This window comes from Ursus americanus, chromosome 3 (genome assembly GCF_024610735.1).
Source record: "Ursus americanus isolate L20-20 chromosome 3, mUrsAme1.1.p, whole genome shotgun sequence".
Classification (NCBI taxonomy): Eukaryota; Metazoa; Chordata; class Mammalia; order Carnivora; family Ursidae; genus Ursus; species Ursus americanus.
The window spans coordinates 56567795-56581161 of NC_142129.1; the positions used below are offsets into that span (position 1 = coordinate 56567795).

At 37.5% G+C, this 13367-nt stretch overlaps 1 protein-coding gene across 5 annotated transcripts in view; it reads right to left on the reverse strand.

The window, feature by feature from the left end:
- Positions 1–13367, reverse strand: part of BZW2 (basic leucine zipper and W2 domains 2) — a 62604-nt gene that overhangs the window by 13405 nt on the left and 35832 nt on the right. For all 5 annotated transcript variants that reach the window (XM_045793103.2, XM_045793101.2, XM_045793102.2 and 2 more), the window contains 4 exons: positions 12893–12996; positions 9788–9853; positions 6604–6739; positions 3177–3286 (listed from right to left, as the gene is read on the reverse strand). In XM_045793103.2, the coding sequence (XP_045649059.1) occupies positions 3177–3286; positions 6604–6739; positions 9788–9853; positions 12893–12996 (416 nt within the window). The remainder of the gene's footprint in view (positions 1–3176; positions 3287–6603; positions 6740–9787; positions 9854–12892; positions 12997–13367) is intronic.

The window sequence follows — 13367 nt, forward strand, 5'->3', positions numbered from 1 at the left end:
CGTACAGGGACAGAGCCAAAGCCTTCTATGACAGGACTCAAATTTCAATATTCTCTAGATCATCACCCCAAAACTTCCCTTCTTGAGTTATTAAGTTTCAAAATGTCAGAACAGTTGGTGGGAGCAGCTATTAAATACACACTCATGTTAAAGCAAACATTTCACATCAGACTGAAATTCTGCCACAACATCTGTTCTCCCATTCGAGAGGTCTTCCAAATTTGGGATGCAGGGAACAAATTTGAGTTTCTTCTATGAACCAAAATGTGGTGGGCATTTTCCTCAAAATTACGTAAAGTAAAAATTTTTAGAGAGGATGAATTAAGTCTCAACAAGGCTAAGTAGCTTGACCCAAATTATGCAGCCATATATATTTAAGGACATAACGGAGTACACCCATGGCCGATAATTATTCCGTTACTCCACGCCGGCATTCGATATTCAATTTAGGAAGAATGGGACTGCAAAGTTTGATCTGAAGTTACGTTCAGAGAAATACATCATCAAACATATTACTGGTGGCTTATTTATGAACGATATCCGAAGTGCTTATAAATGATATAATACATTGAAGATTATTATTCAGATTAAACTGAAGTCAAGTCAGTCTAAATCCTATCATGACATTTACTGGCTTGGAAAATGGTTTGTGTTTGTTAGAAAAATCCTATCCAGGTACAAACATCCATCAGATTAAGGTCTCCCTGCCTCTGCTCTGGCTTCTGAGTCTATTCCCAATGCAAACCCGAAGTGATCCCGTTTACCCTAAACACATGATGCACAATTCTGCCGAGAATTTCCCAAAAGCTTTTCCCCTGACTCAGAATAAAAGCCAAAGTTATTAGATGATAGGGGACCTGCCACGTCACCGAGCTGATCTACATTGTCGCTCTTAACCAAACACTCTCCCCTTTTCTGTCCCCAGCACGCCATGCCCCAAAGCCTCTGCATTCTGTTCCTTTGCCCAGAAAACTCTTCGTGGAGATATCGAGATAGCTCACTCCTCACCTCCTTCAAGTGTTTACACAAATATTACCTTGTCAGAGAGTCCTTCCCCCACCACTGAAAACTGCATCCTTCTCTGACACTCCTTAGAGCTTCCTCAGTTAATTTTCCCTTACAGTGCTTTTAACTTTTTATTAAGCTACCTATTTTAACGGTTGATTCAGTCTATTCTCTTCCAACTCCTCTTTTCAGAGTTGCTATAAATTTTTCTTGCTTCTGTATTACAGAAGTGGGTAACCGCTAAACTCTGAGATATGCTTTTTTCCCTAAAATCTACTAGTATAGTCAGAGAGAATTTTGTTGTGCTGAGGAAATAAAAATTTCCTCCTTGATGGTGAAACTGGCCCTCTAGTTCCTCACTCATTTACAGCAAATATCAGGCAGCAGGGTCCACAGACGATTGCCCTATCCTCACTGAGCTTACAGCGTTTCCGGTAGAAACTTCTACCTGTGCTTCTAAAACCCCAAAATATATGCAGACACTGAAACCTAGTAGGAGCAGTTAAATGATATATTTTTCAAAAAAGGAAAGACATTTAAAAAAAAATATGAAATGACCTAATTAAGTTAACCAAGCTCTGCCTTATTGGCATCTTTAAGGAACCATGCCTTAAGAAATAACTGAGGCTTCCGAGGCAAGTTGTAATGGGTGGTATATTTGTTCCCAATCATTTGCCCCCTCTCTTTTAAATAAGTATTTCAAGAAGCCCCTCCTCGCTGTGTCCGTCCCCAGAAGTGGAACCCGCAGGCTAGGATAAAATGACCACCCCCCCCCCCCCCGGGCCAGGCTTCACTCTGACTTCTTTTGGCCAGTAGGAGATGAGCTTTTACTGCACTGCAGTGATTCACTTCTGTCTCCTGTGTTCCTGTCCTTTGCCTTGGCCCACATGGCAGGTGCTCCTGCAGGCTGGGGCTCAGAATGAAAAGGTGTATGGATCACAGGGGGACCTGGCCCAGATACAGCTGATCTGTAGACTCAGGGACAAGAATATGTTGCCTTCACATGAACTTCCACCCTGCTAAGCCCACCTAGTCACTTACGATTTCTCCTTCGGTATACAAGGATCTACCCTAAGTCCACGAGAAAGTGGGTTCTTGAAGGCAGGGAACCTTTTTATCCTGTTCTCCCCTGCCTCTTCAGCTTCTAGGACCACGCTGGCACAGAATAGGCACTCAAACAAAATTATTATCAGTGGCAGAAATTAACGAGATTCTACACCTTTTTTCTTCTTCATTGTATTCTGAAGACTTTAAAGACCCCAAAAGGGCTATTATAAGGTAAACTTCAAGAGACAAAGGAATTTTAAGTGATTGAAAGTAAAAGCATTTACAGTTAAATTTTTCTTGGGTTTCCTGAGGGGAAGAGCCCACGTTTAGAATTACCCTACGGACTGACAGATACCCGTGCACACTGGAACACCTTGGAAGTGAAAAACAGAGAGACCAGGTGAAGAGAAGATGGCAAGGGTGTCTTTCAGTTTTAGACTTTGTCCTAGTTTGTAAAAGCACTGTCACTTGGAGAAATCTCTGTCATCTGCATAGCTATTGCTTCCAGCAGAAGGAAATTGTAGGGAGCAGATAGAAATATAAGAACAAAATATTTCTCTTGCTTTTTTGGGGGGGAAAAACATAAAGATAGAGAAATAAAAATATAATCAAACAACTGTGATCATAGGAGCTTCAAATCAACCACAATAAACTTATCTGCTTTCTTAAATACCTAAGTATTTCCAAGGTATTTTGGTATAAACAAGGAATCCTGTTTAAACTCTTTATTTTGTTAACAAATTAACAACTACATGAGATCAGTGTCATCCATTTCTAAACTAACACATAAATGTTTAATTAGGTGGGAGTGATGGGACTTTTTAATATTACAACTTTAAATCTATAGAGTTACTAGTTATAAAATAAAGTGTTAATTCTGATAAATGTTAACTCAATCTCCACAAACGACCAAATTTGAAAGTCTCAGTAGTCCCTATGACTCTTTCATTTTATTATTTCATTTATTTATAAAGATTAAGATGGAATTCATTCCAATCTGCCGAATATACAGAAATAAAAGGAGCCATGTTCCAATTTAACACAGACCCAAGCATTTCAGTCACACCTCATCAAAGCCACAACCGAAGCATCAAGCATACAACCCTTGTCTAGACAGCACTTACAAGCAGCCTCTTGTCTAAGTTGGCTTTTCTCAAAGAAGAGGTAACAGAGTTGGCATCTTTTTCTGCCATCCATGCTTTAAAAAGCTTGACAGCAAATGAGGCTGCAATGCCTGTTAAAAAAAAAAAAAAAGGAAAGAAAAAAGTGAGTTTCATTCCTTTCATAAGCAAAACCACTTGCGATGATGGACAAGGCCACCCTGCCCACCAGGTTTCCTGAAATGAGTAAACTGCTGCAAGACTTCATCTGGTAGCAGTAAAACAGATAGCTCTCTAGGTACAGTACTATTCTCTTCTTTAGGCACAGTTCTATTTTCATTACTCAAAAGAGAACATTTTCATGAAAAGGAAAAAGAGTCAAACTATTTTGCAAAGTGGGTCTCCCTAACTCCAACTGGGTAAAATTGTAACTTTATTTATTTTTACTTTGATTTAAAACACATTCGAAGCTCAATATGTTCCAGTGTTTTTTGTCTCTACTTCACCCTGTGGCTCACCAATATTTCATGTGCACAACAATGATCCTGAGGTACAACGAACAAATGTCTCAGACGTAAAAATGACATGGCAACAACTCAACTAACTTGCCGATAACAGATACCCCTTAAAAACCATTGACAGTGACAGATATAAATAAAGCTATACAAGAAAGTACAATATTTACCTTACAACTTTACTTGTAAAAAGCATTTGAAAACACTCATGAGTTAAGCTTTAAAAATATTGATGTTGTTTCAAATTGAACTTTTTTCTTGATATTTTTAAAGATATGACTAAAAAAGCTATGTTAATCAGAAAACCACTCAATTACATACCCATACTGACATTAGGATTTATTTCCAAATATAAGTAATTATTGCTAGTAGATAGTTCTCCTGTGAACACCTCAAATTTCCAAGTCATGTTACATTTACTTAATGAAGAGTTAAAATGTAGTTGAAATATTAAACTGATTTTTCTCAATTGAAGGCTTCACTATTATTGGTCTAAAAAGCTCTATTCCCTTTTCCTCTTTCCTTAGTGAATTCCAATTTTGCTTAGGCCAGGTGACTTCTAGTCTAAGTCCTGGTACCACCTCCTTCTGCAATGATTAGTGTAGAGACCTCACCAGAAGCCCATCTGCCCAAGGCATCTCCATGGCAACTGCTACTGGGGGCCAAAACTGGTCATGTGGTGTATGGCAGCCAATCAGCTGAAGGTAAGATAAATTATCCTACACTGAGAATTACTCTTTGACTGAATATGAACAAGAAAGCAGGTGCCGTAACTGTACCAGCAGACATCTTACAACGACCAGAGAAATCATCCTTGGAGTGAAGTTGATGCTATGAATGCTAGTGAGAAATAATGAGAGAAAATAACCAAGACCTGGATGACGTTGTTGTTTCACCTTGAAGTATACCCGATTTTTATATTTTTTTGTTACATAAGAAATAAATGCTCTTGGATGCCAACACATGTTCTTATACAGCAATTTGAGTCTTGTCTTCAAATTAGTTGCAAGTAAAAGCATCCAACTGACATATCATTTATACAAACACCAACTTCGTCCAATTTTCTTCATTTGAATAAGCAGAGGAACTAGTCAAAAAAGAAAAAAAAAAACCCTAGGACAATAAAACAGGTGCTATAAGCTGGAGAATTTTGTATTTGTTGACATGAATTTTTAAAACTTAGTTCACCTAGTCAGTGTAAAATTTAGTATATACTTATGTCATTAAATCAAAATAAAAATTAAAATGTGGTATAATCTGTATTTCACTAGAAATAAAGTAATGTTTTAAATTAGGACTCCAAATCTTGGCTTAAACCTATCACTTTGCGTTGACAGTCATTCTTGTTGGAAAATCTGGGAAATTTCTCTGCACTCAAGATTTTCCCCAAGTGGGATAATCCTATCCTCCTTAGCTATTTGTTGGGTGTGGGGTTGGGGAAAAAAGTGTAATTTATCAATATGCTCCCATTTAGGAAGCAAAAGTTTGAGCCTCTAGTTTCTAAAGATGGTGGAGTATAAGAAAAAGCTATATGACACAAACACTATGTCACTTTCGTAGGAAATTTATTTTTCTTCTTCCCCTTTCCTCAAATTTCAATATAAAAAATTTCAAATATACAGAAAAATTGAATAAATTAAACTGTAACGCTCATATACCTACTATCTAAATTTATACCTGTTAATATTTTATGCTTGATCACTGTCCATCTATCTAATAATTTCTGATACATTGCAAAGAACTTGTAGATATCACATAGGATTTTAATACAGAAAGACAATTATTTTCTGTTATGAAGGTTAGGATAATCTAATAGAAGTAACATTTACCATTTACATTTTACCTTGTTTTATCTCAGTGTAAAATGGCTCACCACATAAATAAGACATGAAGTATCACCAATTCCTCTTCAGGAAAACACTTAACAATGTCATAATATTAACAACACAGTAATAACAATCACAGAATCTGAACTGTCATAAATCTAAGCTATGTTAAGTCAAAAACTATAGAAAATCTCTAAATAACATTGCTTGACTCTCAATTCACTATTCTTTTTTCAGCTACAAGAAAACTATAATCCATTTCACTGGAGGCATGAACGAGGCTGGGACTTCGACATTTGTAGGAGAAAAACTAAGTTCTAAGAAGAAACAGATGTTTTCACAAAAGCTCTTTTATTTTTAAGAAAAAAAAATAACTCTTTGTTTTGTGTTGCATTATAACTCGAATATCATTATCCTCCTCCAAGAGCCCACTCTTCTTGTATTCTATAACCAAGTGATTGTATACACGCCTCTCAAACTCTTAATGTCTTAAAATTAAAGCAAGACTTTGATGCAACCATCTGGACTTTCTTTCTAAAACTGAGATAATGAATATCTTAAAATGTGATCAAAATGAACATCTGAGCACAAAATTTTGAGAAGTAACGGTTCAGAAGAATGGTCCTAACCAGGGAAATAACATTGGTGGGGGGCGGGGGGAGGGGCATTTGAGAACATGAAGGGGCTTTTTTTCGTTATACTAAATAGAGGTGGGTGCTACATGGTGGCATTTTGTGTCTGAGGGCAAAAAGGTTAAATGTTCCACAAAGCACAATGAAACATTTTCTCAGCAAGATATGCCAGTAGCAACTAAATTGAGAGAAATAGCTTAGACTACATCAACTTCAGGGTATTTGACCGAGGCATTAAGTCCTACACCCCAAATTTCAGTTTATTATTTTTTGTCTTTGTACAAGTGTGCATATTCTTTCTTCCAATTCCCTGCAATAAACATGTACAATTTTTATTGTTTAAAGAGAAACACAAATTCTTTTACACGGAGGATGGGTGGGTAGCAGAACACAGTAAGAAAAGGTTGCTGGTGTTTTTCTAACCATGTGTGGCTTTACTTTTTACCCCTGCCAGGTAAGAAAACATGAGAGTAATTACCTTCTTTGACTAAGCTGTCGGTGAACAGACTGGTGAGGATGCTGGCGGGAAGGGTGCCATTGCCCAGCAGGATCCCCGACAGCATTGCCAACTTTGTCTGCTCTGTTTCGGAAAAGGCTTTAAGGAAGAGGAGAAGCTGTGGGTCAAACAAAAGAAACCATGTCTATAAAGCAAAGGACTAAAGTAGGAAAACAACAAACAATATACATGCATGGCTACATGGCGAAGAACTAGTTGGTCATATGCAGAGCATAGCTATTATTCATTAGAAACACATATGTTTTTCACTTCGAAACTGGGTGCTAAGGAGAGAGACTTTCTCAGGCATGGTTCCTTTCTTCCAAGTTTACCTACACGTAGCTACAGATAACATCCACGGGAACAAAAGGAGATACGTGGAGAACAGTGTGAATAGGTTACATAAAAAATTTACATTTGACTTTGTACAGGACAAAGGGTAAGTTTTACATAACAAGCGTAACATTTACTGAAATATATTATTGTCCTTCACATTTTTCATTTTTTTGGGGTGCCACGAAATTTTTGTCTCCCCATTACATCTACCCAATTTCTTTGGGTTTGTTACAGCACAATGAACAAAAAACAAGAAAAAGTCAATGAGCTTTGACATCAGCATGTATTTTTCTTTTCTTTTTTTTTTTTTTAAAGATTTTATTTATTTATTTGACAGAGATCGAGACAGCCAGCGAGAGAGGGAACACAAGCAGGGGGAGTGGGAGAGGAAGAAGCAGGCTCCCAGTGGAGGAGCCTGATGTGGGGCTCGATCCCATAACGCCGGGATCACGCCGTGAGCCGAAGGCAGACGCTTAACCGCTGTGCCACCCAGGCGCCCCAGCATGTATTTTTCTGAATTCAGAGCATGTAATATTCTTTAAAACAAGACTGTTGAGTGAGAAAGGGGTTTTCTAAGTTCTTGATGCTCCTGTAAAAATAACAAGACTCAAACTCGGTATTTCTTGGATCATGCAGCTTTACCAGCCCTGGCGATGAGGTAATGGAGGATCTGACCCAAGTTCTTAATGGAGAAAAGGCCTCTGATGTGAGTGGGAAAGAGCAATTTTGAAGGGGTAACTGAAAAAGTAGCAACCCCAGAATGGCTAAAGGAAAACCAAAGCAAAGGGAATTATACCCCACTTCCCATTTTTAATTCTGAGTCTTCAGTCATATGCAATGCCTTCCTCTTTCCTAAGACTCCCCCACCTAGTGCTTTGACTCTATTCCACGACTATCTTCTCTGTTTCATAGTCCTTGGGCAGGTTACCAAGATCCCCAGGACTCACTATCACTCTTGGGGCCTTGCTGACTTTTTCGTTACTTTGCACCAACAAAATGCCATTAACTCTGCACAGTGCATAGGGCAATATTAATTTACTATCCTGGCAGACGCTTAACTGCTGTGCCACCCAGGCGCCCCAAAAGTTAGATTTTTTAAATTAATATTCACATTGATCAATTATATTAGTCAATGTTAAAACCAGATGCTGCATGTATTCCAGAACATTCCCTAAAAAAATGGATATACTGTGAAAAAAATAAATAGTTCTTGAAAGCATATTCATCACATGAATATAATAGCTAAGGAAGTTTTCAAGGTGCAAATCAACTAAGAGCAGTAAAAACATGAATGGTATTATTAGACGAAAGTGGTAAAATGCTTATTTAAATGCTTTATATAATTTCCCCCCATTATTTCCATTCCTTTATTCAATCAAGTGCTTGTTATTTTGTAGGTACCTAGCAATGTAATGGATCACATTTTTTTCCCATTTAACTTTTTTCCTATTTAAAAAAGTTTTAACTTTTTTAACTTTTTTCCTATTTAAAAAAGTTTTAATACACAATAGCAAGAATAAAATCTACCACTACAGAATAATATGAAAATGTGATCTAATTCTGCTTCCTTAGAATTAACATTATTAGCTGCTTGATGGGTGTCCTTCCAGATTTTTAAATGCACTTACATAGGTCTACATATTACAACTATATTTATAAACATGTATTGTTTTTAACTGAATTATACATTCATAACAGCGAAATCTTGTCAAGGGTACCAGCTATTTTTCTGAATACTTTCTGTGTGTTAATACCCACAAAAGCCTTGATCCTCATTTCACCGAAAAGTAAACTAAGGCACACAGAAATTAAGTAATTTGCCCAAGGTTAAACTACCAAACGGCTGCTCTGCACCTTCTCCAATTTATCGTGGACATTCTCCCTCGTCAATTCAAGTGGCTACCCTTCATTGTTGAAAGATTTTACTGTTGAAATCTTCCACTATGTGTGGATCCCCCTCCCTCTCCTTTTCTTGGTTTGAATTCACATTGAATAGAGGGAAGCAAGCAAGTAAGTGGCAAAGTAGATGTAATGATTCTTTTATTCCCTTGGTTTATAATTTAGGCAGACACCTAAAATTGGAAACAATGATAAAACAACATGCAAATCTGTAACGAGTTAATGTAGTGAGTGCTATATATAAACACACAAGAGTTAGAAACTGGAAGAGGGAAGCTACAATTACTGAAAGGAAGGCTGCTTTAATGAGGTGCTACTATTTCTTTCCCTACTTACTAGAGACCACTTAACTCTATTAACCACCTTATATGTTATCTCATTTATTTCTACAAAACCATGAGGTATGTCATCTTATTGCAGCTATTTTACAGATGAGAAACACCACTGAGATTGACACTCATGTATTATCTCCCAAGAAATGCTTTTATCCCCTTTGCTAAACTGTATTTTTGGAAATTAAAGAATTTTGCTGGGTATTAGCTATTGTCCATATATTCTTTCACATGCTTTAATTGATTAAATCACCATACCTTGACTCTTTGCTTGATATAATCATTTCTCTTGCATGTTTGGAATCTCTAGTTTTAATTTAAGCCCTGCAAGGTCAGGGATCAGAAGCTATAAAACTATTCCTATGGAACAAAGCGTGCTGTCTTACATCAAACATGAATGAACATGAATGAACAGGCTAATCATGTATTTTTTCCTATAGCTATTAGCTAATGATCTGTCACACTCATTCATTCAACAAACGCTTATTAAAAACTTACTATGTCCATGGTACTTCTGCACTATCATTGTGTATATAAAATTTTTGTCCCCTTCCATTTCATTACATGAAACAGATAAGGCATTACATGTGAATTTTTACCTTTTTCATTTCATCCTCAAATGCTTTTTCCAAATACTTATATCTTCTGATGAGTTTATTGAAGACCTAAACATAAAAGAGAACCATTCAATATTATGTAAACAATTTTAAAAGACAATAGGTGTACAAATTCACCATAACCACAACACGGACCTCTAGTAATAATAAAAAAAAATTGTAGTTATATATGTGCGTTCTGTGATACAAGAACTGAAAGCCTTTCAAAGGAATTATTATGACTCAGAAGGAAAATAAAAAAAGGATGAATACATCCATGTAGAATAAAAGAAATTCAGTCAAGAGTATAACAGGTAAGAAACCAAAAATAGCTGATGAAAATACAATAATGTTAAAACTGTGAGATGCAGAGATTGAAAACAACTGAAATGAAGGGGGTTGCAGATATCATTGCAAAGACCATGGATATGATGGAGAGGAGAGCAGACTTTAGGGATATTCTACTCTTAGGCTAACACAAACATGTTTTTTGGCAGACAAACAATAATTGATATAACTTAACAGTAATAAAAGATTACTGGCCCCCTCACAATCTAGTTAGAACATTCAAGCAGGGCTTGCAACTCTGTTGGTGGAATTCTGGGCTGTTTTTTTAAGTGGAGTGATGTTTGCTATGGACTGAATGTTTGTGTTCCTACTAAATTCATATGTTGAACCCCTAATCTCCAATGTGACTGTATTTGCAAGTAGAGACTTTAATAAGTGGTTAAATGAGGCCACAAGGGGGGGCCCTAATCTGACAGGACTGACGGCCTTCTAAGAGCCAGAAGAGAGGCTGTACCAGGAACCAAATTGCTTCCCTGGCCTTCCAAACTGGGAATAATAAAATTCTAGCCTGAACAGACCGATACAATCTTCTTATTTAAATAGAGATTTTATAAATGTTGATTATTTTTATAACTGAAAATGATTTCTGAATCTAATTCCTTTCTCTTATATCCACATAAGCTCTCATCTCAAACTTTTAGTATGCTTATCCCCTAAAATGATCAAGATGGAGTCCAAGAGTAAAAATGACACTGTTGCCCCAGGAGGAAAGAATAATGACCCAGGCCGGCAACCAGAATGCAATAAGGAACAAGAATAAATGGTATTAAAATCCACAACCAAGGAAACAGTCAAAAAAACTAAGAGGCAGCCCACGGAATGGGAGAATATATTTGCAAATGACACTACAGATAAAAGACTGGTATCCAAGATCTACAAAGAACTTCTCAAACTCAATACGTGAGAAACAAATAAACAAATCATAAAATGGGCAGAAGATATGAACAGACACTTTTCCAATGATGACATACAAATGGCTAACAGACACATGAAAAAATGTTCAAAATCATTAGCCATCAGGGAAATTCAAATCAAAACCACCTTGAGATACCATCTTACGCCAGTTAGAATGGCAAAAATTAACAAGACAGGAAACAGCAATTGCTGGAGAGGATGTGGAGAAAGGGGATCCCTCCTACATTGTTGGTGGGAATGCAGGTTGGTGCAGCCACTCTGGAAAACAGTGTGGAGGTCCCTTAAAAAGTTAAAAATTGAGCTACCCTATGACCCAGCCATTGCACTACTGGGTATTTACCCCAAAGATACAGACGTAGTGAAGAGAAGGGCCATATGCACCCCAATGTTCATAGCAGCATTGTCCACAATAGCTAAATCGTGGAAGGAACCGAGACGCCCTTCAACAGATGACTGGATTAAGAAGCTGTGGTCCATATATACAATGGAATATTACTCAGCTATCAGAAAGAACGAATTCTCAACGTTTGCTGCAACATGGACGGCACTGGAGGAGATAATGCTAAGTGAAATAAGTCAAGCAGAGAAAGACAATTATCATATGATTTCTCTCATCTATGGAACATAAGAACTAGGAAGATCAGTAGGGGAAGAAAGGGATAAAGAAAGGGGGGGGTAATCAGAAGGGGGAATGAAGCATGACAGACTGTGGACTCTGAGAAACAAACTGAGGGCTTCAGAGGGCAGGGGGTGGGGGAATGGGATAGACTGGTGATGGGTAGTAAGGAGGGCATGTATTGCGTGGTGCACTGGGTGTTATACGCAACTAATGAATCATCGAACTTTACATCAAAAACCAGGGATGTACTGTATGGTGACTAACATAATATAATAAAAACACATTAAAAAAAAAATCCACAAACTTGATTTGCAGTTTACAGAGTCACTCGAGTCCTGGGACTCGCACTCCTAGTCTGGCTGAGAATAACAACTGACTCAAGAGCCAGTGAAAGAACAGGAGTACGCCAACCCTGAACCGGCTAGTCAGATGCATGTATGCTCAGCTTTACAAGGGCACGTTTGCTAGGCTGTTCCATTCTACAGTCCCACAACTTCCTGACTTTCACTAGGGCCTAAAGACTTCTTTTTTTTTTTTAACCAATCTAATGAATGCAAAAGGATATGCATTTCCTCTCCTCTGAAATGCCTCTACACTTCCTAATAGGCTGTTTGTCCTTTTCTTACTGACTTGGAATTCTTTATTTAATCTGAATGTGAGTCCTTTACAGATTTTACATATTACAAATACCTTCTAGTCTCTTTCTTTTTAATAGCCCCATGATAATCAACTCATATGAATTAGAAAACTTGAATGAGTACTCTACCGATAGACTTCTATGCTGCTTCCACCCCGTGATGCTATTACAAGCGACACTGATAACTCCCACTGTCTATGTCGTTCTACACGCATGCAAATGTATCTGCAGGATGAGGTCCTAGAAGTGGAACTGCTGGGTCAAAGGGAATGTGTAGTTTTAGTTTTCAAAGATAGTACCAAATTGCTCTCCCTGAAGGTTGCACCAATTTAGACTCCCATGAGCACATCTGTGAGCCGCTGATTCTGTGTTCTGTATAGGTGAGAAGTAAAACAAAGTCTACTTTTTGCAAAGTTTTAGTGCCCACTGCCTTATTGTGAATGCAGTTGAGTATCTCTTCATATGTTTAAGAGCTATCTAACATTCCTATTAAAAAAGTGGCTTGTAGAATTTCTGAACCCAGTGTTTCCCTAAATCCTGTTCAGAGGTTTCCCTTCCTACACAACAATCTCTCAATGAGGGGCTCTACCTGAGCATAATTTCGGATGGTTTCATGATCTTCATTTGCTGAAAACACACAGTGGTTGGTCATCTTGGTCTTGTCACCATCATCTATGCGTGTTCCTCCAGGGGCTGAAAAGAGAAAGGCAACGATTAAGACAATACTGAAATGAGAGGAGCATTTGCAGAGCAGATCAATTCCTGTACATCAAGGAGAACAGTAAAAGTAGATGTAAAAATCTAGAACCACATAAAAATTCACAGGATGGGGAGCATGTGTAGATACACGTGTTCTTACATATTTGTGTATGTTTCTAATATAAGGCAAATTGGTTGATCCATTTTACAGTACCACCATAGTGTGTGATTAATGTTCTACCAGGATCCTATTGCTGTAAGATCCTTTCACTGTTAAGTCTGGGATTATTCTCAATGTAGTTCCTGATGTGTCTGACATTAGGACATGGTTCACTTTCTCAGGCTTAATGATATTTTGTGGCACT